This window comes from Heptranchias perlo, chromosome 34 (assembly GCF_035084215.1).
Source record: "Heptranchias perlo isolate sHepPer1 chromosome 34, sHepPer1.hap1, whole genome shotgun sequence".
Taxonomy (NCBI): domain Eukaryota; kingdom Metazoa; phylum Chordata; class Chondrichthyes; order Hexanchiformes; family Hexanchidae; genus Heptranchias; species Heptranchias perlo.
This window is the reverse complement of record NC_090358.1, coordinates 15218802-15246259: the sequence shown is the minus strand read 5'-3', so window position 1 is coordinate 15246259 and position 27458 is coordinate 15218802. Positions and strand designations below refer to the sequence as shown.

Genomic DNA, 27458 nt, shown 5'->3' with positions numbered 1-27458 from the left:
TTCCTGAAGGTGATCCATCACTTTCACTAATTGCCTTTAATCTGGAAAGTGTAGGCAGAATGTGGGATTTTAAAAAAGGGTGTGAAGCACTATTAAAGAACTTAAACAGCATAAGTGGTCTGATTTTGGATCAATGAGTGAGATTGGCTCAAAGAACATTCTGAGAAGAAGCTTCAAATTCTCTAAGTCTTGTCAGGGCCAGTTCTAGAAGCTATTGCTGGGATCTGGTAAAGAAAACCTGCTTCGATATTGCGCTAGTACTGTGCTGGTCTAGCACATCTGCCTCCTGAAGCACGAATCTCCCATAGCCAATACCAAAGTAAACTTACCAGATTTGCTAAAACTGGCACCCCTTTTGATTGTCCCATTTACATAAATAAGCCAGCAGTGGGGAAGGATAGCAACTGGCATATCGTCATTGCCAGCCTGTTTACTAATGAACCAGCAGTCACAGTCCACTTGTAGGAATGCGATATTCTGACATCACAGCATCATGTTAAGGTTTGCTTAATTTGAGTCCATTTTGATTTAGAAACAAAAGCAACACCAGAGGGAACTGCATAGAATTGCCACTAGGTAGAATGCCCTATATCAATATATCATTAAAATGCTATTTCCATTTTTTAATGCCCTGAAGGGAGTTGAATCAATTGCATGACAATCAACTCAACTGCCCAGTCCCGCAATTGAAAATTTAAAAAATATATTTTCCGTTTCTACGGAGAGCACCAGCCGCTTACAACATTGCAGCCCTCGAGATCTGCCACAGCCAGTCTCTGGCCTAACTCAATTCTGCGGAATAGCCTTCTATATAATTTATAGCACAGAAACAAGCCATTCGGCCCAACTGGTCTATGTGTTTATGCTCCACACGAGCCTCCTCCAACCCTACTTCATTTCACCCCATCAGTATATCCTTCTATACCTTTCTTCCTCGTGTACTTATCTAACTGCCCCTTAAAGGCACCAGAATACTAGCCGGGGTAATGACTGCATCCTTTTGATGGGTAAAAGTCCTGCTCTGCCACAGATGTGCCGGGATTCCGCAGTAGCAGGAAATCCCCATCTCAAAGTCTAGGCTCACATTTCAAAAATGGCCACTTGCTGAGGTTGCTATCATCCTCATTTGAACACCAGTCAGCCCTCTCCAGGCAGTGCAGGAGAAAACTGGGGGAAGGTGGATACTTGAAAGGAGCCTCACCCACCAAAAAAAAATCCACTGCACGAATTTGGGCAATGGTTGAAAAGTTAGGTTGTGTAGAAGTGGGGAATATTAAACCAGGCGTTAACAGTGAAGGAGTTGATACTGTGAACAGTTAATGCATTCTTTTCAGACAAGTACTGTATTAGGTAGAATTTTTAAACACAGTGAGGTTTCAGCTCATCTACTAGTCAAACAGTGGCTTGTTTGCTTCAGTCTGTACCGAGATAGGTTAAACTGAAGAGCTAGTGTGCAACAGCTGGGTGTCACCCCAACTCCACCCAGGCAATTACTTAAAAAAAAAAATTGCTAACATCATCTTCTATTTTAAGCTCAACAACAGCACTGTAGAAAATGGCATATTGCTAATTCTGGGGGTGCAGCTACATCCGAGTCCAGTGTAATGTGTACACAGAAGCACAGCAGACAGTCCTGAAACAGAATGTTGCTGGATCCCCAAATTTATCAACAACATAACCAGGCCTACTGTAAACATTCACAGCACCAGGCTTATTAGTTTCATAGAGGTATGTGTGTACATTACTAGTTTCAGTTAACACACATTAGTGGAAGACAGAAGCTGTGTTAAGAAAGAACTTACATTTATATAGCATCTTTCATGACCTCAGGACATCCCAGAGCGCTTTACAGCCAATGGAGTACTTTTGAAGTGTAATTACTGTTGTCATATAGGAAACACGGCAGCCAATTTGCGCACAGCAAGCTCCCACAAACAGCAATGTGAAAATGACCAGATCATCTGTTTTAGTGATGTTGATTAAGGGATAAATATTGGCCAGGACAGCAGAGATACCTCCCCTGCTCATCTTCAAAACAGTGCCATGGGATCTTTTGCATCCGCCTTAGGGGACAGACAGGGCCTCGGTTTAATGTCTCATCTGAAAGACGTCACCTCCGACAGTGAAGCACTCCCTCAGAACTGCACTGAAATATCAACTTAGATTATGTGCTCATGTCTCTGGAGTGGGACTTGAACCCACAATCTTCTGACTCAGGGAGCGAGAGTGCTACCCACTGAGCCACAGCTGACACAATGTTCTTTAACTTTCATACTTGGAAAATTCTCACTGCAGGCAGTATTGCAGTAGGTCTCAGCCATCACCAACTTGTGTTTTCTGCATAGATGTTGGAGGTTGTTCTAAAGCAATAAAGTAGAAGTATAATTCTCTCTTTGTTCACCTGAAGAATTGACTCCTGCTGGGGTGCAAGTCCATGGATGCTGCTCATCCTCCACTTCCTAGCCGAAGCAGCCACCCTTCGTTTGCAAGTCCAAGTAGCAATTGTTGGCAAGTTATTTGGTAATGGGGGGGCATCATGGACGAGCCCAAATCTGTCCTCGCCTAGTGACCATACATGCATATTTTCCAACCGGAAAGGGAGATTGATTACCTAATAGCGATCATAATTGAGAACCATGTCTGATATTCCCCTTGTACTAAGACCACTTGTGGCCGCCCTGCTACCCGAGGTTAACTAACTTAACACAGGCCAGAAAATGAACCAGGGACCTTCTGGTTCTGTTGCATGCTGCCATTACCAACTAAAGTATCAAGGAGCACCAAGCAAACTTTCTTTTTTTTAATATAAATTAAATTACAAAATGTATAATGAAACATTCAGAATCCAGGTTTTACTACTAGGGCAACTTTGACTCAGAGCTACAGTGTCCAAATAATGTCGAGTTTTAAAATGCTTTTGGGCTAACACAAGAACAATAGCTAGTTTCAATATATTCTACTCCAGCCCACAACTGAGAACTTCACAGGACAGTGTATACAAGTACCATCCCAAATCCTGGGATTATAGAGTAAATTCATTGAACCTATGCTCCCAATGAGGAATTCCATTTACAGTTAGTGTAGTTGAAGATAGGGCGAGAGTGCTACCCACTGAGCCACAGCTGACACAATGTTCTTTAACTTTCATACTTGGAAAATTCTCACTGCAGGCAGTATTGCAGTAGGTGCTCCTTTTGAGGATACCTCCCCACTGGAAAGAAGAGTTTTACCCTTCAGTATATAAAAGCTCACAGCTCAGTTTTTTTTTGGTTTCTGTTGCATCAGTGGTACATTTTGCTGCTTGTATCCTCTGTGTCATGTGACAGGGAGAAGAGCAACAGCATCATGTGACAGGAACAGATGAGTAACAGCATTGTGTGACAATCTGCATAAAGGGAGAATAAGAGATGGCTGGAGTATGTTACAAGACTGTAAGGACTTGGAGGATGTTGTAATGGCTTACATGGTCATTCAAACCCCATGAGGTAATGCTGACCATGTTTAGAAAATTCCAATAAATCTGATTTGGTGTCAATCCTGTAAACTTAAAAGGTTCAGTGATAGCAACAATGAAAAAAATCGGTGATGGAGTTCGAGATGGAGTGTGGTGGATGGTTTATTTGCAGTGCATTATTTCAGGGTTTGGGAATGACAACATTTCATGAGATAAACATGCATTCATATGCAATAACAGCAAGCATTTTATACTGTCCTCCCTTGTACTGAATACAGGTATTGTATTATTTAAGATAGCATCACTGTAACACAATTAAGGGGCACTATTTCAGTGAGGGGAAAAAAAGCAGAAATTCAATTGCCTTCAGCAGCCAGAACAAGTGAATAAGATCCACATGGTCATACTAGAATATAAATGGAGTAAAAAAAGAGTGGCAATAAAAACTTTGCCTGTTTTTTCCCCACTGCACCATGTTGTGTCTTCAATGATGAGTTTATCAACCAGGTAACTGCATCTCAAGTATAGCAACTGTGTAACAAAATCAAATAGCAGCTGTGGCAAATCCCAACACAGTAAAACAATTACCTTGTTTTTATTGAAAAAAAACTAACTCAAACATAATGGTAAAAAAAAATCAGTAATTATGTGGTTAAAAAATATAGTGGGCCTCTGTGGTTTAAAGAGTAAACTGTCAAGTGAGCAAGACCTATATAGGTCACTCACCCTTCAAACTACTGAGTTGAGGTCACTTGATAGAGATTTGCTGGAAAATAAACAAAGACTTGAGTATTTGGAGATCAATTTCCAAACTTCCCTATTCACAAGCTTTACCTTTGGACTTTGATCCCCTCTGTTACCAATTCTTTCATCACTGCTGCCATAGAAACCAATAAGTTTACAAGATTGACACAAGCCCAGATCTATTGGAATACAAAAATGAGTCATCTTCTCTTGCAACAGGAACAGAATCATTTACTAAAACAAAGTACATGACAGTATTCCCGTGTGTTATAAATAATTGCATTTGCCATCCCAACTCACAACTGTTTTTCATCCATAAAACATTCCTAAATATACATTTTTACCACTCAGAGATGGGAGCTGTTATGTACGTTGCTACTCAGCTCCAAGATGGGCTACAAATGGACCAAAAATGAGAAACCTGAAATCTGTGAAATTGCTCCTGTTGATAAGTTTAACCAGGAAAGTGCCATAAGCACAAAATGGAATATCCTGTGCTGTACCAACATCGACTTTTAATGTACAATTATGTACAAGGAGAATTTCACTCCTCGCCTAGAAGCAGATTCCCAAACAGCTTCTTTTCTGAAGCTGCTTAAAATGTTTACCGTCATTGCACTGCCAATGCATTTACCACACCATGGGACATGTGGTCTGCCTAAATCAGCAGCTGTTCCACAGTCAGCAGAGGCCAGTGCCTCTGCAGATTTCTTTGGAACACCAGATTCATTGCTTTTCACAACATTTGCCAAAAATCTGTAACAGTATCTTTTATTGTACTGTCTGGTACTTTAGTCAATATACTATGTAAACAAAGACGTCATTTCTGATTTTATTCCAGAGGTGGCTCTGCTCAAGGGTTTGCTGCTGATGATTTAGCTAATGATGTTTCAAATATTGCTCACTCTTCATTCCCAACCCTTGAAGCTCCAACTCATTCTGCTGATAGCAACTTTGCGTCTACTAAAGAGTTGCTCAGGTAGCCACTGCATGGATGACCAGCAGAAAGAAACCCACCCACTGAATGTTTGACATTTCTTGTGGCACATGCACTACATTAGTTATGAATGGGGCGGGGGAGCTGATATTCATGGTGAGATACCGGATGTGAAGAATAAGAAGCTAGGAAATGTTATATGGAGTATTAAGTCCTGTTTCACACCATAGTAAATTTGAGGCAACACAAGTTTCTCCAGATTACTAGCAATAACCTCACTCCACCCAACTCCAGAAGGTTAACTAAATGCACTCTACATAACAACAACAACTTGCATTTATATAGTGCCTTTAACGTGGTCAAATGCCCCAAGGCACTTCACAGGAGCGTAATCAAACAAAATTTGACACTGAGCCACATAAGGAGATACTAGGACAGGGGACCAAAAGCTTGGTCAAAGAGGTAGGTTTTAGGAGGGTCTTAAAGGAGGAGAGAGAAGCAAAGCAGTTTAGGGAGGGAATTCTAGAGCTTAGGGCCTAGGCAACTGAAGGCACAGCCGCCAATGATGGAGCGATTAAAATCGGGGATGCGCAAAAGGCAAGAATTGGAGAAGCGCAAAGATTTCAGAGGGTTGTAGGTCTGGAAGAGGTTCGATAGGGAGGGGTGAGGCCCTGGAGGGATTTGAAAACAAGGATGAGAATTTTAAAATCGAGGCGTTCTCGGACTGGGAGCCAATGTAGGTCAGCAAGCACAGGGGTGATGGGTGAATGGGACTTGGTGCACTCTACAACTATACTACCACAAGCACAGCTCAAGGGAAGGCAGTTTAGACACAGCCCTTTAATACTTTTCATACCAAATGGAATTCATTCATTAGTTGCCTATTACCACATTCTCTTTATGTTGCATCCATGGAAAGGGATAATACCCTCCATCCCAATTTTCTCCTTTCCTTTCCTGAATGTGGTCATTCATGGTGGGGTAGCTTCATTGCTGTCGGCAGCCTTCCAGTACTTTGTTCTCGCGTGAGTTTAGCTGGCGAGTGTTGGAGGCTGTTTGACTGTGGTGGGCATTAGGGATGAACCCATTCTTGTTCCCACCTAATGTCTGCACACATATACTTTGAAGCAGAGTTAGATCCAACAATATTTGCAAAATCTCCCAAGACTGGGAGAAAAGAGTTAGTGGAGGTGACCAAAGGAGTAGTCAAAGTAAGAGATCCAATGAAGTGAAGAGGAGATGAAAAACACAAAAATTAAAGGGGACAAATTTTCCTATGTTGGTACCTAGGCATATTGGATTGCCTGGGCACAGTGAATAGACGGGGGAGGGGGGGACAAAATTGGTCTGGCTGGCTGCAATTCTCTTCACCTAATACTCCTCCATTTGCTGCACCCAGACGATCCAATAACCTCAGGCACAGACACAAGAAAATGATTAATACTCTTAAAAGAACTTTTTTTTGTAAATAAATAGGTTTTCTTTATTTTTGCAGAGTGATCCATACAAGATTTATTACATTTCTTAAAATTCATTTGCAAGTTGCCCTATGGATAAACAGTCCCACGTGCTGCTATATGTACCCAACTGCTGGAAATAAGAGATTCTATTCTTGCAACTTAGACAAAACATTGTGGTTCTGTTCTTTCCCTTTGAAATTCTCTGCTCACCGATAAAAATTAACAAGTGCTTCCTTGTAAGGTCTTGCGAAGCAGATGTACAGCCACGAATGCGCTTGCAATGCTGGACATACAGCTCTGTAATGAAAGACAGGCTTGTTTCACCTCACAGGGATATGACTAGCCCCTCAGTGCACTTTTTCACTTAAAGCAATGTAATCAGTTCCTTATTTGGTTAGTTACTGCAGTCTACTGCTCCATGCAGGAAGCCGAAATTCATGCTGTTTTAAACACTCAGAGCCATACTCCAGTCCTAAGGAAAAAAATAATCAGTTGTGGAGCTTAGGTACAAGTTTCCTTCATCACTTCCTTAACCTTTACCCTGCTGCGTGTGGATTTCGACTGTATGTTCAAACAGGCTTGCACATTTCCAGCAGGCAAGAGATTAATGCTACAGCACAGGGCAAAGCCATGAAGCAGACTGAATAGGACTCCATTTCATCTTCTGGAATACATATGCAAATTGTTCTTTTACAATTGCTGTACACAACTCCATATTTAATTTAGATTGATGGTATTTTTTCAAAGCTTTCCCCTGTAAAGTTTTTGGGTTCAACAGACCCCATTCTGTTTCCATATTAACATTTTACATTTCCTATTATACCTGGAACCAGAGCATCTCCTCACTCTATTCAGGAGGCTCTATTTAACTGTAGCCCACATCATAGGCCTTTAGTTGATCTTTGAATCCAAAAGCTAGTCATCCAGGCCAATTGCATTACAGCAGCATATTTACTGCTGCATAATACAGGAGGGTCCTTTGAAATTCCATTCAGCAGCACCATTCTCTTTCGAACAGAAAAACAGTCATCATCAATCACTGTTCCTTGGTGTCGTTATATTGCAGGTACTGCTTCCTGCTTGCAGTGATGCAGAGCTGGCAGACTCGAGTCATGTTGCTAGCTTCAAATTGCTCTCTAATTAAACAAGTGGAGCTCTGTGCCTGTGGCCTGTGTACTTGCATGCAGTGCTTCACTTGCTTGTGTACATACACATACAGAGCTCTACTCATCAATGTCCAAATGCTGGTTACAATGGCACGGGTATCTCTTGGTTAACATTATTAAGTTTAAAAATTAAGTTTAAAAAGTTTGCAATGGATTAATTGAAATTTTTTAAAAGTTGGCTTTGTACTGGTTACGATTATACTGGATCCAATCGGTGAGATCACCTGCTCAAGGCGGCCAAAATGCATTATGCCATTTTTCAGTGACTTCATTCTGTAATTATACTGCAGTTTTTGTACCAGTGAGATGCAAAAGCATTTGATAAGATACACAAGGAAATGACCAGAAGTGTTAAGATTGGATTTTCAAACACTGGCCATTATCAACTGGAGGGAAAGAAACTCAAAGTCAGGTTAAAGTCTTATTCTGTTTCAAGAACTTTAAGAAGTGATGTGAATCATTTTTAAGATGCATGGACAGCTCCCCTAATGACCTAGTGTGTAAAGATACTGCGTGGTGTAGCATTTAGCCATACAGACCAGGAGGGGCCATGTTCATTTCCTAGTCCATATTGAGTATAACAGGGTATACAAAATCTAGGCTGACACTCCAGCGCTGCACGGTCGGAGGTGCCGTCTTTTGGATGAAGCGTTAAACCGAGGCCCTGTCTGCCCTCTCAGGCGAATGTAAAAGATCCCATGGAACTATTTCGAAGAAGAGCAGGGGAGTTCTCCCTGGTGTCCTGCCCAATATTTATCCCTCAACCAACATCACTAAAAGAAATTATCTGGCATATCACATTGCCGTTTGTGGGATCTTGCTGTGCGCAAATTGGCTGCCGCATTTCCTACATTACAACAGTAACTACACTACAAAAGTACTTAATTGGCTGTAAAGGGCTTTGGGATGTCCTGAGGTCATGAAAGGTGCTATATAAATGCAAGTCTTTCTTTTTTTCCATAGCAATTGTCCCCAGTGCCATGAGCTATGGTGTGGAATAATCAGTCAAACGATCCTGCTCTTGATTGCTATCCAGTGACCCTCTGGAAAATGTTAAAGTGTTAAATCTACAATATTTGTTATCCAAGTTAGCACAATATGCATTCAGTTAGACCCAAAGGCAGCATTAATAACCACATAGAAATGGATTTATGAAAAATATACTAAAGTAAGCAATGTTGCCGCGTCAGAACTTCCACAGTATTAGATGAAGGATAAAGTGCAGCAAACCCCTCAGGATTGCTGATAGTGTACATTTATCACAATTCCCACCCCCTCCAACTAGTAAAAATAGGCAGAAATCGCACTATTTCCCAGATAGTTACTCATACTGCATAGTCACCAATGTCCAGAACTCAATGATCTCATCCACATGTTTTATTAAAATAAGAAGGCAACCAAAGCCAAAATGATTAGCTCAACACAATATATTTTACAAATGAAAACACTTAGCAACAATTCTCACTATTTTCTGTTAACAAAATGGCTTAAGGAATCCAGAGGTGACTTATGAATTCTCTGCCTTAAAATTTTTGGTTTTCTTCCCTAAATATCTATTTATTTTCACCAATTTTCTTCCTTCCTTTCTCTCCTGAAGGTGCTGATCCTTGCAGGGGTACTAATCCAAGATTACCGTCAGCCCTCTTGTACCTTGCTCAAGTAGCCATTGTTCTTGGGTGAGGTTTAGTGGTGGGTATTGGCAGCCTATTTGAACCCGGCGAAGAGGAATTACAGTCAGGCCTGATTCTGTCCTCATTCAATACCCACACATGCACATTTTCTAGCGGAGGGTGTTACTGTATAACAATGAGTGGCAACTCTGGCTGAATTTTCCCTCTTTAACCCAGGGGCGTTTAGGCAAATGCCAGCATGTGTAATGCTGCCCTGGTTGAGATCAGCTAACTTAACACTGACCGGGAATTGAACCAGGGGCCTGCTCTTTCAGTATGGTTTCAGTCAGAGGAAACATTAAACGGAGGCTCTGACTGCTCAGCTGAATGTAAAAGATCCCATAACAGTATTCGAAGAAGAGCAGGGGAGTTCTCCCAGTGCCCCTGGCCAACATTTATCCTTCAGTTAACATCATCAAGACATATTAACTGGTCTTTTATCTCATTATTGTCTGTTGACCATTGCTGTACGCAAATTGGCTACTGCATTTGCCTGTGCAACAACAGTGAATAAGCTTCAAAAGTAATTAATTGGTTATGGAGCACTTTGGGATGACATAAGAATGTGAAAGCTTTCTTTCCTACTACAATCTATGCTTTCATTCAAGGTAACCACAGCCAGGAGTTTGTATATTCATCTTTCCTAGCTCTAGCTACAAAAGAAAGAAGGGAAGAATTTGCATATATATATATATATATACACACACACACGGTATCTTTCAATAGACAGACAGGGCCTTGGTTTAACATCTCACCCGAAAGATAGGGCCTCTGACAATGTAGCACTCCCTCAGTACTGCACTGAAATGTCAATATCTTTTGCCAAGAACCTCTTCATCTTCCTTCACACTGCTTCTATCACTCTTAGCTTTCTATTTATAGAACTTTCCTCCAGGCTCCAGACAAGTAAACGCTAATAATTCCCAAGGATGGTCTCTCCAGTATTTCAGCTGGTGATTGTAGCATCTTCTGCACAGCCACAAATAAAAACACATTTGTTTTACATTTGCAATAATCTCTGTAAAACATAGTTACTAAAACAAGGAGATAATAGCCACGAAGAGACATTTCAATTATGATTTACAGGGAGTGGCTGATTACTGCAGCACAAATAGCAATCTCAACCCCTCCTCCCAAAAATATAGTCTGTGCATCATGGTGGGGGATTAAGCAGTCAGACATAAATGTGCACTTCTCAATATGTCAAGGATTCCATTAAAGCTGGAAAGTCTCATAAAAAGTAATGATTAAAATCTTATTTTCATGCTATTGTGAATTGCAGTAAAATAGAACACTATACTCTCACCTCAGGGACCTGCTCTTGAATACAGCCCAACAGATAGGATTAAAACCATCTCTGTCTGCCGGCTAGAAGGGTTCAAAGTCTCTAGTACAGAGGAGTTTTGGCTGTCTCATCCTAGTGGTTGCAAGTCCACTGCCCAAAATTATCTGGAATTTGAGTCTTACACAGAGTCCAGAAAAAGAAAAAAAACTTACATTTATATAGCACCATTCACAACCTCAGGAAGTCTCAAAGTGATTTACAGCCAATCAAGTACTTTTTGAAGTGTAGTCACTGTTGCGATGTAGAGAAACGTGACAGCCAATTTACGCACAGCAAGGTCCCACAAACAGCAATGAGATAATGACCAGATAATCTGTTTTAGTGATGTTGATTGAGAAATTAATATTGGCCAGAACACTGGAGAGAACACTCCTGCCTTGCTTTGAATAGTGTCATGGGATCTTTTACATCCACCCAAGAGGGCAGACGGGGTTTAACATCTCATCTGAAAGTCGACTCCTTCGACAGTGCAGCATTCCCACAGTACCACAGTGAAGTGTTAGCCTAGATTATGTGCTCAAGTCTCTGGAGTTGGACTTGAACCCACAACCTTCTGACTAAGAGGTGAGCGTGCTACCACTGAGCCAAGGCTGACACCGATGAATGATGCTTGGTGTGCACAATAAAAATAAGTCATATTGATGAAGTAAAGCACCCTCATTACTCTGCATCTAACTCATATCGTACCTGACCTGAAAACATCTGATGCTGACACTAGGCCCAAAATGTAGAAAAATGTTCCCCAAGACTAACATAGTGTGGAGATGCCGGTGATGGACTGGGGTTGACAATTGTAAACAATTTTACAACACCAAGTTATAGTCCAGCAATTTTATTTTAAATTCACAAGCTTTCGGAGACTTCCTCCTGAGGAAGGAGGAAGTCTCCGAAAGCTTGTGAATTTAAAATAAAATTGCTGCACTATAACTTGGTGTTGTAAAATTGTTTACAAAAGACTAACATAATAAGATCAAAAGTTCTTTCTCTCATATATATACTGCATCATATTTATCCAGAATCTGTGAATATATACATTTCTAAAACTTATCATAACTGACAGATTCATGGCAATAAAGAACTCAAAGCCTGTAAATATTATTCTGAAAAGATAATCAAATAGTTTAATAATTGAACAATATTAAAGTTTCACTGATGAAATAATTAGTGCTCAAAATCATACAAGTCAACATGCTCCAATTGTACATATTGAATACAGGAGCTGGCCCCCATGTGAGAATACCTTCATTCACCTGTTCATTACCCCCATGAATTACTTATATGGCTGAAAGCGAGACAATATGGGCGAGCAATTTTGCAAAGTTAGTGGTGTGCCCATAGCCAGTAGTTGAAGTTCCCATCCCCGTGTCTCTGCTGAGCAGACATAATTGTTTGGACAGCAACACAGTAATGATGGCCTTGTACAAAGATACTGAGCTACATTTTTTATAAAACTAGATTTAAAAAAATGAAAATAAATGTATCACATTACATTTAAAGTGCCTTTGCAGTTACATTTTTAAAATCATAAATGTAAGCAACAATAATAACTGATCTCCCGTGGCATTGCTCACGTAATTTTCTGGCGTTTGGTCGTGATGTTTCACTGCTAAGATTAAGCTCTGTTTAAGGATACAAAAGTGTGAAGTGGTTTCATTTTTGCACCCACACTGCAGTTATTGTGTAAATGCAGGTTGAATCTGGATTCAGGGTATGACTTAGCTTCAGATTGGAGGAAGTGAGAGCACCTGGAGGAGGGAGTCTCGCTTTTCTTTGCTTCAGAGTCAGTTCAGGCCTTGATACCCAATTTACACTCCACAAGTTGAGTATTGGAGATGCTAAACTTGTAATATGAATGCACCAAAGCACATCTTGTCCCTTAAAGGCCACTCGTCAGGTACTGCCTATGGAGAAATGGTCTAAATAGGCAAATTCTGATGTCTATTAGTGGCTAATTATGGAGGGAACCTTCTGTAGATTGTCAGCTACTTGTATCTCTCTGGTTTCTTTTCTTAGGGAGAGGCGAGGAGAGAAAAACCAGCAGGAAATGACTGCCTGTTTTAAATCTTCATTTTTAACATTTAGGAGTGTGACATCTGCAGTGTGATTAATACGCACTAAGCATAAGATGTCAATAAATAGATATTTTACTAGCACTTTTACTGCTAACTATGATTGGTTTGCAATTTTGTTGTACATATCCAGTTGTTGCTGCTGGTGGGTTTTCTGTAAAAGCTTCAACACCTTCTTGCAGTTAAAGGAACATATTAACGATCTCCCGCATCATTGTTGCCTTCGGAATTAGATCAGGGTATCGACTAGAGATCCTGTTATACTGCTAACGCACTTTGCAATAAACCACCACCTGATGGATTTTTGTATGAAGCCCTCCAAGCCACTGGAATTGGAGGCAATAGTGAATTCACTGCCTTAGCCATTGATGTCACTATTTATTACTTCTCACACCCTCACCCAATTTTTTTTCCTCCTATCTACTAGTCAGTCGTTCAATGCTAGGCACAGTATTATAGGTGCCAACATTATTTTAAGAGTCTAAACAGACAGTGCCAGCAGGGCATCAGAGTTGAGCCCAATCCCGACTTCCTCCAAAGTCGACGCATACGCTTTCTGATCACTGAAATTTTTTTACTCAGCAAGTTGTTATGATGCATTGCCTGAAAGGGTGGGGGAAGCGGATTCAATAGTAATTTTCAAAAAGGAATTGAATATATACCTAAAAAGGAAAAATCTGCAGGGCTATGGGGAAACAGCAGGGGAGCGAGGCTAATTTGTAGCTCTTTCAGAGAGCCAGCACAGGCACAATGGGCCGAATGGTTTCCTTCTGTGCTGTATGATTCTATACGGCGGATTCCTCCCCCGCCCCCAAACTCCAATCTCCCCCATCCCCAACATGAACACTGGGGACACCTGTAGCACTCCACCGCCATCCTAACTGAGATCAGCACAGACCAGGGATCAAAGCTAGGGCCTACCTGTATGGCTCAGTATGACAGCAGGCAGGGCTTTCATTCACCAAGCCAGCTGTGGCCCCAGCCCATCTGTTGCTATTTGTAATTTTGCAAGCAAAATAAAGATGTGAAAGTAGGAAGTTAAGTGATGGTAAATGGGATTGGACCATACACTATTTATAACTGCACACATTACATATTAATAAAAGATTTGGCAGTTAGTGATGTGATGACACTATCATGAGGTGGGTCCAGTAAGTTCCACAGATGAGTAAGCAATCAGGTCCCTTGGTTTATAACTTGTGTAACACTCTCTTTTAATAGAGAAATAAACACTCAAAATAGATTTTCACATCAAAGATCCATAAGAAAAAGAAAAGCTCAAATAAAATATTGAATATTTTATTATAATGTTCCATCAATAAAATCACTAAATTATCATTTACGGGTCACTGTAGTTTCAACACAATTTTATTTTTAAAAAATGATTTGGTGAATTTCACTTGTCCTAGTGAGGGATGTTAGGGCAGTGAAAGGAACTCGTTCCAATTTTGGCATCAAGTATCAGTATCAAGAGCTTCCAGCTCATTAATATCTAATCCACCCTAATTAAACACTAATTTGTTCAAAATCCTGCTGCCCACATCCTGTCCCACTCACCCATCCCCCTATCCTTGCTAACCTCCACCGCGGTGCTCCCCAACTCCAACCTACTGAATTCAAAATCTGTGCCTTTGTTCATAAATCCCTTCATGGCCTTGCTCCACTTTACCTCCAGCCTCATATCCCAGCTCATGTCCTCCAGTCTAGGCCAACAGTCATCCCCCTTTTTCCACCACCAATGGCAGAGCCTTCAGCCATCTCAACCCTACTCTAAAACTCTCTTCCCAACTTTCTGCTTTGCTATCTCTATCCCTACCTTTACAAGCCCACTCAAAACCTATCTCTTTGACCATGTCTTTAGTCACCTCCCCAAAGTCTTTTTATATTGCTTCACAACTTTTTTTCCTATGTGAAGTGCATTGGGGCATTCCCTATATTAAAGGCACGATATAAATAAATTGCTGTAGTGTTTGCTCTGGTACTGCTAGGCAAACAATTGTGCCTGCTGAGCAAGACTCTATCATTCTATAAAAAAAGTTTCACTCTGCAGCAAGCTATGCTGTACATGACCAGGTAACGTATGATGCTGAGACAAGTTAACAAAATACGCTCTCCAACATGAACTCCCTTCACATTGATGCCTGCAAAATTCAACCTTTTTTTAAAAAAGATAAATTAACAATTGGTTTCCACATATAATTCAAAATGAGCTATCCCACAAATAGTTCTAAAATGTCAGCACATGTTGACAGCATAGTTTACAAATAAACTTAGATAATGTTTATTACCAGCATTAAAACATTTCTAAATAAGACCACAAGGAGAAAGAACCTTTCCTGAATTATGGGTTATTACAGTTCAGTAAAAATGTACAAAGTGCTGTAATTTAAGAAACTGTAGAGCCAATTTTAACTCGGGGTGGGAGTCAGGTAGGTGAGGGCCAATGCAAGCGGCAAACCGTTCCGATCTCAGCAACGTGAGGCCCGGGAGATTTTAAATCCCGAGCCTCACCTGCACAGCCTCAGTCAGTCTCCCACCTGAAAGCAACAGGAAGCAGCAGCTGGCCGATGAGCGGAAGCACAATGTCAGGCGGCAGGAGGCCACTGCCAGGGCCTGAAGGTACGGTCCCTGGCAACCGGGTAAGTCACGATGCGAGGGATTCAGGAGGGCCTCTCAATCAGGAGGGGGAAGTGCCGGTGCAGAGGATGCCTAAACTTTCCTTGTGGGGCCCAGAGGAGTTCTCCTGCCCCCCAGAAGGAATGTCTATAAAAGTAAAACTTATCTGTCATATCAGCCAAGATTATGTGCTCAAGTCTCTCACTGACACCTTGGCTCATTTTTTTAAAAAATGTATATTTTTAATAACTAAAATTTAATTATTGGCAATTAACAACAAGAAAATGCTTTCTGCAATGGTGGAAATTTAATAAAGTCATAAAATTATAACTGTATTGTGTAGGTCACATTTTATTAATGCATCATAGAGTTAACAGTAATGAAAATGTGACTCACAGTCATTGAGTAAAACATTGAAGACTCTGATCTAACACTTAGTTCAATGTATTATCCTCACAAATAATAAAAAATAGTGAATGCAGCCTGTTCAAACGTTCTCAAGTGAACACTGCCAATAATGTGAGGCCATAATGTGCTAAACAGTAGGTAAGTTATTTTTGTTCACAGGCTGAATGCTGCCCTGACCACATATACATGGATAAGCACCAAAATGATTACAGCAGCAAAAGAAAACTGTAATAACTGCAGCTGAAGTCATTCAAAGTGAGCCAATGCAGCTCCTCTTCTGTTCTTAGTGATGAGACTGTACAGTCTGCTACTTTCATCCTTATTGGAGGACCCAGCCTACTGCACAGACAGCAAATGAAGAGCAGACTCTTCCACTGTGAGACTGCTGCACATGCACCTTGGAAAAGCCTGTTCTTAATATGAAACAGATGCTGTTATACTGACCCATTACTTTGCATCTGGTGGATGAGGCCTATGACTGATGCCATTGTCTGTTTTTCCAGACAGAAGAAAAGGGCACCAATTTAGCTAAATTTTCAGTGTTGGTGCCTTATGTGGAAAAAAGAAACACAGGTTTTAATTTAAATTGAAGTTAATTTGTGTCAGTTTAGCTCAGCTGGTAGTTCTCTTCCCTCCAGGTCAGAAGGTTGTGAGTTTCTGTTGCACATCACAGCTTGAGCTAATAATCTAGGCTGACACTCCAGTGTAGTACTGGGGGACTGCTACATTGTCAAAGGTTCTGTCCTTCAGATGATATGTTAAACTCTTTCAGTTAATGCAGGTGGACTTAAAAAATCCCATGCCACTATTTGAAGAAGAACAAGGAGTTCTCCTGGTGTTTTGGCCGATTTTGCACCTTCATCCAAAACTACTAAAAACATAGAATCGACAGGTCATTCATTTCAGGGCCACTTTTGGGATCTTGCTAGTGAAGAATGGCTGTTTCATTTGCAGACATAACGGTCAGTGCACTTCAAAAAGCATAAAGCACTTTGAGACATTTTGATATGAAAGATGTTAAATAAATGCAAATATTATCATTTTTCTTTAATGGTGAATTTCCTTGATGTGTAAGAAAGAATGATGAAAGCAAGTGAAGAAGTAAAGGAGGAAAGAAAATGAAAAGAGTGAGTGAGCTATCATTTACATAGCACCTTATTATATCAATCAGCAGTGTCCCAAGGTGCTTTACATACAATGAATTTACTCTGAAGTACAGTCACTGCTGTTATGTAATGACACTGTTGTAATGTTTCCCCACATCACAACAGTGACTACACTTCAAAATACTTCAAGCGCTTTGGGACATCCCGAGGTCGTGCAAGGCTCTATATAAATGCAAATTCTTTTTTCTTTCTTTATGTAGGTGAACGCAGCAGCCTTACTGTGCACAGCAATGTGGAGTGTGACGAATGACTAGTGAATCTATCTTTGAAATTAGTGAGCAGAAATCCCTTAACCTCTGGAAATTGTTACTTCATTCTTTTTTTCCACCTGAGCCATGTTCAGTGCTGCACTAAATAACTTGGACTTTTTTCCCCCCCAAAACCATTTAAAAATACAATAACCACCAGATTTCTACTTGGGAGGTCATCTGTTGTTTAATATTGGTTAGAGCAGTTTGTGATGGCAAAATAGTTTGCAGGTTTTTAAAACCAAAGTGTGGACTATCTTTCTAGAAACTAATTATATTCCATAGTATAAAATAGGAATAAGGTTGAGAGGATAAAAGTCCCGAGAAGTCAGATGTTGTCCCTTAAACAGTCTTAAAGAAACTTTATGGCCCACCTGCAGTAAACATGAGGAATTTCAGGACAAGATCTCCAACAGCACACATTCATTTTACTTTACATTAAAAAGTGATGACAGAAGTATTTCCGATAATTTTGTTCTTTTGTTAAACAATCCCCCCACCTCCTCTATTGAAGGCAACCATTCTTTGCTGGGGTATAATTCCACAGCCACTAGATGCCCTCCAGTACCTCACCCAAGTAGTATTATTCAAACATGAACCTTGACAGTGAGCACTGGCAAGCTCTTCAACCATAGGAATGTACCTCACCCAATGTCCATACATTGGCACTTCCAGCACAGGTCACTCTATATCAATCAGGAGCAGGAATCACCTAATAGCACTGCTTCCAGCACGCCAAATGAGATCAACTCAGCACAGACTGGATATGGTAACTGTGATCTTGCATACATCAGCAACTCACTGCTTAAATTTGCCGAGCCAAAGAGGAAGCAATGTTGTCTCTATTTTTAAGTTACTATGCATAGGTCACTCTACACCTTATACTATTCCTTGTAAATAAGGATGGACAAGTGACTACTTCCAGTTCTCAAATGATGCGGCTGTCTGTCTAGATAGTCTGAATCTTTTGGCCTACCCCTCCCCAGCAATTTTTCTCTCCCACACTGTAAGAAAGTGCTTATCAAGTGCTGTCTATTTGTCAGCATAGCTGATTTCAGGAATCAACAATGTCTGGAAATACAGTTGCACACTCATGTCCAGCTGCTCTGTGGTACAGCATGATGGAGCACTAAAGCACTGCATCACCATAGTCATTTGACTTCTAACTAAAACTGTTTGGATGATTGGTTACTTTAGCTAACCATGACGCCACATACACTATCAGTCTTACAAAAACAGTGAGTGTAAGAGCTCCATTTTAAACTGAATTAACGTGTACTCAAGGTTTTTTTTTGAAAAAAACACTGAACTGTCACTGGGCTACTTTCTATGTCTTGTTGCATGGGCCAAAAACAATTACCTTTAGGAATCTTAGTGCATGGGCTCAAAACACAGATAATGCAGTTCTGACAGACTGTCTTTAAATTTAATTGTAACCACTTGTCTTTATAGATAGGTAGAACAATTCAGTAAAGAGGAAGTAAAAAAGCACCTCTGAAAACTAAATCTAAAAGGCGTTCTTTTAGTTCGACACAAGAATTACACAGAATTTACAGCACAGAAACAGGCCATTCGGCCCATGCAGTGTTTTTGCTCCACACAAGCCTCCTCCCACCCTACTTCATCCAACACTATCAGCATATCCTTCTATTCCTTTCTCCCTCATGTACCTATCTAGACTCCCCTTAAATGCATCTAAGACATACAAGCATTGCCCAAACACACTGAAATTTGGGACATAGGCACAGTACACAGGGGCCACTGCAGTCCATCTGATGGCTGTAAACAAGAGCATTTGTTTACAATTCCTATTAAAATTGTTGCAACATTAAAGATGAGAAATTTGATGATGGTGAATGGGGAATACAAAAAATAAATTATAATCTGTTAAAACTGGTGACAGTCTTAGAAAAATGCAAAACCATTATATTAACCAGAAACTATATGCCATTTTAACTAAAAGAATACTGAATTTATTTCCCGAATGCACAAGCTATACAAATGCAATTGTGATAAAGTTTGTCCACTTTGATCAGCTATATATTGAAAGAACTGGGGGAATTAAACAAAACTGATTTACATTTTTAGACAATCTATAGATGACTGTCAGAAACAGTCAACGTGAGTAGATTCAATTGCTGCTCCCACACGTGACAATCACAAAGTTAAGTCATTGATGAACAAAAACAATGGCCCGGCTTACCCAACATACCTGCTACACACCACTATTTTACATATGATCACACATAGTAGGACTAAGATAAATACCTGGAAAAAAAATCGAGGAAAATCTACAATATGTAATATAGGATTTGGCCAATTTTGGTCTACATTTTGATAATGCATCATTTGCCACCTCCCTTTTCAATACTGGGTAGATTTATACTTTCTGTTCAGTGACAGCTTAGGTTGATGCTTTCAACCAAACACATCCCTCTTCGGAAATGACTCACTCGCTCATTATTTACTGTCATTAGGTTTAGACTTTCACCTATACATTTTTAATAACAGTCGATCCTTACTCCAAGTCTAAACAACGTAATGCAAATTGAAACTTTGTTTCCAAACAGTAATTTCAATAACGACATTTACAAAAGCAACGCATTTGGAAAAACAATCAAGAATCTTTAAAATATGTTTTTTTAAAAAATGCATGTATTGCACTGCAAATAATTCCACCATCGATTTGGCCTGCTAGTTTTTTGTTTGCTTCAGTGGAAATAGTAATTGTAAACAAGAATCAAACCAAATACTGGACTACTATCACACAACGTTGCAGTGCTTGCACCCTCATACTCGAAACCTTCATCAGCCAATATACAGAATGAGATATTGGAAAACTTTTGGCCAGTTTGAATGCTTGTTTCAGACTGATTCTGTTTATTAAACCCTGGACCTGTTCGGTATTGAGCCATTCCAACCTGTGGATGCCCCTTTTTGTTCGGTGATTATCCAGGGGGCGCTCTTGTCGATCACAAGGCGGCCACTTCCAAACAAATTAGAAGAAAGTGCGGAGCGGAGCGCTGGACTGCGGCGGATTTTTAAACCAGCTTTGGAACAGTCTTTTTGTTCTAAAGGAAACATGTCCCGGGACTATGAACTGGAATCGGTGCCGCTTTTCCGAGGATTTGCATTCAGAGCAATTGCCCCAACAGGGAAAACATCTTTAAGCACTTTCCTATACATTACTGCTAGAAATGTTTGTTTTTTAAAACTTACCATTTTGTTTTCTTGAGGTTAAGCCGTGTCCGGGGAGGATTACCCTACTCGATGCGGTGCTTGCTACTCTGTGTTCCTTACCGGCGATCCCCAGACTCTGAGAGAGAACGGAACTCCATCTACAGTCGAAGCTGGAGTGTGCAATGGAGGCATCAACAGGCTGGCGATTGATCCATGTTTCAGAGAGTGAGGAGGGGGGAGAGAAAAAAAAATCTTCAATGTCAAGTTTCTGGTGAATCAGCGGGTGCCTCCGGCCACTTCGCAGTCAGAGAGGGTTTTGAATGGTTGTCTGGTGAAAGCGGTAATTCTGCCAATCAGTCCATAAATGGAGAAATGTGGCTTAATCCAGCAGCCAATCGGGTTCCCAGTGTAGCTCGTCACACCATTGGGAATGCGGACAGGGAGAGGGATCGAGGTGGAGCGAGTCTGAGCCGACACACACACACAGCAATGTACTCAGCCCTGTCTCTGATAAAATGCCATTCAAAACAATCCCCCTCCCCAAACAAAAATACCACTGCAACTTGCATAGTGCAACCCAACTGCGAACGGTGGGCAACGCACTGCATGTGTCTTATCTATACCGATAATAACGTTGTGATTTAAAGTGTGAGTTTATTTTAGTTTAGTTAGATGTTATGCTTAATTATGATGTGGAGATGCCGGTGATGGACTGGGGTTGACAATTGTAAACAATTTTACAACACCAAGTTATAGTCCAGCAATTTTATTTTAAATTCACATCGTTCACCTGACGAAGGAGGAAGCCTCCGAAAGCTTGTGAATTTAAAATAAAATTGCTGGACTATAACTTGGTGTTGTAAAATTGTTTACAAATGCTTAATTATATTAGGTGTTGCCTCCTCAGTTGGAGGGGGCACTTGTGCAGTTGCCTTTCTGTTAGTGGCACTGGGGCATCCCAGCATGACCCGTACTAGGCAACCCAGCAGATTTACTTTACAGGTATATAAAAAACTGCGAGAATAAAAAGCAGAAATGCTGGCAGTGCACGGCAGGTCTGTTAGTATCTGGAATGGGCAAGGCTAACAATCTTCCAAACCGCCCCCAGAAAGTCCAGTAATCCCAGGAAATAAATAGAACTTGATTTAGTCAGCCACGGTAGGGACAGTGAGTTTAATTATAAAGAGAGAATTGAGCAATGCAATCCCCAGTAGCCCCTTGTAATAACAAACAGAATTTGACTCATTCCCTCACCATTAACAGGGTTAATCTTTGGTGTGTAGAACTGGAAACTGTGAGATGGGTTTACCCTGGAAATGTAACCTGCCTCTCTCTTTCCAGATGCTGACCAGCATTCTTATTTTTCCAGTAGTTTCATTACTTGCTAGAGAATAGCTTAATTGGCAACAGAAATGCAAACGGATGACCCTATGTGGGGGGTTATAACATAAATATGTGGTTACATTTGACTGAACTCTAGAACAAGATGGGATCAAATCTTCTGGAGATACCGTTAGCCTTACTCCTCCTCCCAGGAAGTACATGATTCATGTACAATGTATCTCACCGGGATCCTTCAGTTCTGAATTCTGTCCAAACATTTGAAGTTCTTTAACTCTTCAAACCACACGCAGGGTTTTATTACAAGCCGCCTGTATGCTGGTGTGTGTTTTGCCAAGAGCCCAGCAGCTACCCTCAAGGTAACACCGGATTAGACAGCGGCTCTTTTCCTTGACATTGTCTTTAAGGCGATCTAGTGCCGTCCGTCACTGGTTTGTATGTTGGACATTGGCGGGGCTCCTCGTCCCCCACAACGTGTCGAGCGGCTCATTCAGTGGGAATCCGGTGGGTGGGGGGGGGGAGGGAGGCCAAAGCTGGTGGCGAGGACCCGCCTCCTTACACAAAAGACAGGGACGATTAAAACGTGACAATTCCTGGCTGCTATGGTAACAGCGTCCGCGCAGACACTGCGGCGGAGACAAAAAAAAAAGCAACAATAGGCGGAGCGAAGCGCGGCCGCCACACTGCGCCGCCTCTGGCAGCGGACACGCTACATTCCGGCGAAGAGCAAGACTAAGGAGCGGGTCGGAGCCGCCTGAAGATGTGAAGGACAATATCAGGGGGCCCTGGAGTCTGCGGCTGCTGCAGGAAGGAGCTGGTTGTCCCAGGCCGCCCTTGTGTCAATGTTTACCCCAGTCTAACGGTGAGGACTGTCGGATCAATGAGGCGCACTGATTACAGTGGTCGTGATGTCGTTTTGCAACTTAAAAGTGGATACCGTGCACTCAGGGCTACACCTTACTCTGTCATACCGTGCAGCTTCCTGTTTAAATTATTAGAATAACATTTTGCAAAAACAGACAGAAAGGTTTTGCAGACCTGTGGATGTAAAACAGATGTTGATTATGTCAAGTAAGAAAACTCAGGAGAAAGGCACTGTTATAATAGCTTTAATCAAATTAAATAATCCACATTTTCAAAGCTGAATAGACGTTTGAAGCAAAACCGTTATCAGGGAGGAAATGTCACGGAAATGATCGGAATTGTGATCCCAAAAGATTGTGATAGATAAACTGTTTATTTTTCAGAATCAAACCAAGTTAGGCCTAATATAAACTGAGTGATTATAACTCGTAATGAATGAAATTTGATAAAAGTGGCATTAACTACAGCACAATTTCAAGTAAATCCGCATAAGAGGGCTTGAAGTTACATTGTAAGGTAGCAACGTGGGACTGCTTTTATCTGTTTGTATGAAATTCCTTCCTCCTTTAACAGAGGGATTAACCAATTTATTTTATATGCCTCCATTATTAAATGCCTCCATTAAAATAGCAGAAGAAATTTTCATACAAATGCAATGAGTGTTCTATACTAACATGCCACAATGTAATTTCAAGGCCAAGAAGTTTATTGGTAGCAAAATAAAACTAAGTACTGGGTAGTTAAGCTGCACATCCTGCCTTGGCGGGGCTCAGTTTTTGAAATGCACCAGGTCAAGAAGCGCAGTTTCCCACCAACAAGCTGTGAGCTAGTTTCTGTACTGGTGTAAGACCACCTGGAAAAGGTATTCTCGCACTCCTTTGGCTTCACACCAACTGCAGTATGACTGAAAACAATATGAAGCTGAATTTACATTGAGTTACATTGAGGCTACAGTACAGAAACAGGCCATTTGGCCCAACTGGTCTATGCCAGCGTTTATGCTCCACACAACCCTCCTCTCTCCATACTTCATCTAACCTTATCAGCATATCCTTCTATTCCCTTCTCCCTGATGTGCTTATCTAGCTTCCCTTTAAATGCATCTATGCTATTTGCCTCAACTATTGCTGTGGTAGCGTGTTCCATGTTCTTACCACTCTTTGGGTAAAGAAGTTTTTCCTGAATTCCCAATTGGATTTACTAGTGACTATCTTATATTTATGAGCTCTAGTTTTGGACTCCCCCACAAGTGGAAACATTTCCTCTATGTCTACCCTATAAACCCTTTCATTATCTTAAAGATCTGTATCAGGTCACCCCTCAGTCTTCTCTTCTAGAGAAAAGAGCTGCAGCCTGTTCAGTCTTTCCTGATGAGCATATCCTCTCAGTTCTGGTATCAATCTTGTGAACCTTTTTTGCACCTTCTCCAATGCCGCTATATCCTTTTCACAATATGGAAACCAGAACTGTGCACAGTACTTCAAGTGTGGTCTAACCAAGGTTCTATACAAGTTTAACATAACAAATTTGAAACATTTTAGAACCAACTTAAAGTCCAGTGTTAATATTCTAAGTTTTAGAAAAGAGCTGACATGATATTTGTCTCTTACATAACCTGAAAAATTTCACTGGCAGTTGGATCTTAACTTTACCTAATTAGAGATTGGTGAGGCCATGCAGTATAATCCCATGCAGTGTGCTCACACCACTCTTAAAATGGTGGTGGTATGAAAACAATACATGGCAATATAACTACTATAAAAGAAACTTAGCTTGGTGGTGAGGGACTAGACCATCCCTTACTGAAGGGCTTCAAGGCTCTTGTAAATTCCTGTGAAATGGGGTTTGCTTTGGTGGTGTGTGTGAACTGAAACTTTGAATTATTCTTTTCAGACACTGCAAAATTATATACCAAATGATTACATTAAAATCTGCACAAAACAACTTTGTACAATTATGAATGTTACATAATGCCCAAAGATTTCCAAAATGTTTGCAAGTAATTACTTCCCCAGCCAATTGTTCTTTGCTTTCTTTAACTCTTTGAAACAGCAAAACATACATTAATAGGCTAATCTGTAGCTAGAATAAGGCACATGTAAAAATATATCACTGGAAAAGAGTTGCCTTCCATATTGCAAGTTACACATATTGGATCTTACATAAGTCTGCATTACATACATTAAGGCATTACTTCGAGTAACTGAACAGTTAACAAAAACTGCCGTCAACAGATATTTTTCAAGGAAAAGGTAGAATGTATGAGTTTTTACTTGCCTGAAGAGATCCTTACTGTAATTCACTGCTAACTTGAAAATGTAGTTAAGCAGTAGCAGTTGATAGGTTTGAATGGCATGAGTAATACATCATTATTGCGATGGGTTCTCTGTTACTGGTGAGTTTATGGCAAATTAAAGTGCAATTTTAATTAAGATTAGTTGGATAGGAACCAAAAATACATAAATCACTTAGTCATTAAAAAAATTATTTATCCAATTTTCCATCAAGAGGTGAGTACTGATTGGTTTTGCAAAAATGGAAAAAGCCTCAAAACAACAGAATATTATTTAATATATAACATAACAAAAAGGGGGGGAAATCAATGAAAAGAAGCAAAATGTATCATGCTTTTCAATGTTCTTCTATTTAATATATATATTAAATTATCCTAGCATTAATGCATTAGTGAAACACATTAATCTCAATTCCCAAATGTAGTTACACGCACATACAGTATTGCTTTTTCAGGCAACATAAGATGAAGCCTTTTAGAAGGAACAAAGAGTGCATTTAGCCCTCAGTGCCACTGCTCCCAAGGTATAATTCTGCAGTGATTTACTATAACTTAGTTAGATTGAGATAATTTCTGTCAATTATCTATGATATTCTAAACAGCAAAATCAAGAGTGGGCAAAATTGAGATGCGATGTATTAATGTATTAGTATAATATAGCCTTATTTGAACTATCAGCTCCCGTCCTTTGTATGCTGGTTTTTATTTAGCTGTTGTCTCTCTGTACATATACATACACTCTACTATTGATGATTTAAACTATAGCCCATTGACATAAAAGTCAAAAACAACCTATTTTATCAGTGAGAAAACACGGTGTTCTTTCAAAGAACACCTTGGTACAATTTAATGATGTACGAAAGACAGATGAATTAATGTTGATTTTGAAATTTGTATCTATTCCAGCAAGCAAATAAAGAGATGTTGCATCGAGGTACCACACTGCCAAAACTCACAGTTACTGAAAGGTATGAATTAGGTGTAGTGAAAAAGTTAATTCTGAATAACAAACTCATAATCATATCTAATCTAACTGTGCAGTGAATAACACTACTGAAAGCTGCAAATGTGTTATGTTGATTTATTTAGGTTTCATACTCATTTTCCATATTTTAAATTGGCCAGTAGGAGAACTGAATGGCATAGGCTGATACAACAGATCCTTGAAATATGTTTTTCCCCAGTTGGGAATAACCCCCCACTTCATTTAAAGAGGAAACAAGCATATGGTAGGCAGGATAATGATATGATCTCCCCAAAGATTAAAAGACTATATGTAAGCTTCAACACCCTGGGTTACTATTTCATTTGAAGACCGCTTTAGAAACGGACGATTTGTTTTTCACATTTCCTCCTTTTAGATCCCCATTGCTATACCCAGTATAGAAGGTGGGCGGTCAAGCTGTGGACTTTCCACATCTGCAGTCGGTGCTCATCTAACAAGTGGTGCACTAAACCTGAAGGTTCTTCTTGCTCCTGACATGGAGCACTCTCACATCACAGACCACTCTATCCAGTAGCCTGGACAAGAACTGGCAAGACTTGAGGAAAGAAGTTTTGCTAATCTCCTTGAGAAGGATTGATTATGTAGAGCTTGAGCACATCAGAGAAGCAGGGCACATTGGCCATTTGACTACCTGGACCCTGTCCTTAATGGCTTTCTGCAGAACTTTGACTAGCAAAAGAAGTATACAGCTAGGAGTTTGGCCAACTTTTGATTTGGATATAAATAGGTCGGGGAAGCCAAGCTGGAGTATGCCATGGGCTAGAATCCCTGGATCGAAGCCACTGCTGGATTTCCCCTCTCATGTAACTCCACATGAGAACTGGTGTGCTCAAAAAGTTAATGGACAATAGGAACAAAACATGCTGCTCTGCCTACATGGTTATCAGAGAAAGAAAACAGCCATCTGTAATGGCAGTTGACACAGTTATTTTTTAAGTTGCATTTTGTCATAACCAAGCAGTAGAAATGGAGCATATCTTAAGTTTAGTACCCTGAGCTCTAACATGTTTATATAAAGGAGAGATTTGGTGTGTGGCCATTTGCCCTAAGCACAGAGAGGGCCTGATTTGCCCATGACACATTGATAAGACCACACCACCCTATCCAAACGTTTACACTGCTGAGGGAATAGGTCCTATTATTAATGTGGACAAATCTTGAATAAATTCTATATTTATAATAAATCATACCTTGCCGGAATTAATCAAGTAGGAAAGAGCTTTATCTTCTCTATCGACTGAAATCTTTGCAAGTGCTATAGAATGTGTTTAGTGGAGCGATATTAACCCTGCCCGCTCGTCAGAAACTGGGTGGGCGGGCAGTTAAAATCATCCATGGAACTCACCCACCAATGTCCCACACCAATCCCGTGGGTTCTGATTTTAACCTCTTCCAAGCAGGTGAGAGGGACACCCGCCGAAAAGAGGTCATTCTTTAAACATGCACTCTCTTCACCACCGGCGCACTGTGGCTGCAGTGTGTACCATCCAC

General features: G+C 40.5%; 2 protein-coding genes across 3 annotated transcripts in view; one reads left to right on the top strand and one right to left on the bottom strand.

The window, feature by feature from the left end:
* myo1ea (myosin IEa) overlaps positions 1 to 20819 on the bottom strand; it is a 113382-nt gene extending 92563 nt beyond the window's left edge. The window contains exon 1 of one of the 2 annotated variants that reach the window (XM_067971491.1): positions 20503 to 20819. In XM_067971491.1, the coding sequence (XP_067827592.1) occupies positions 20503 to 20505 (3 nt within the window). In that variant the 5' untranslated portion in view covers positions 20506 to 20819. The remainder of the gene's footprint in view (positions 1 to 20502) is intronic. The other variant, XM_067971492.1, reaches the window with a different exon arrangement.
* A 671-nt stretch (positions 20820 to 21490) lies between these two features.
* The window catches only part of LOC137301830 (protein FAM81A-like), a 36283-nt gene continuing 30315 nt past the window's right edge, over positions 21491 to 27458 (top strand). Inside the window, exons 1-2 of the mRNA XM_067971490.1 lie at positions 21491 to 22666; positions 25868 to 25929. Coding sequence (XP_067827591.1) covers positions 25883 to 25929 — 47 coding nt within the window. The 5' untranslated portion in view covers positions 21491 to 22666; positions 25868 to 25882. The remainder of the gene's footprint in view (positions 22667 to 25867; positions 25930 to 27458) is intronic.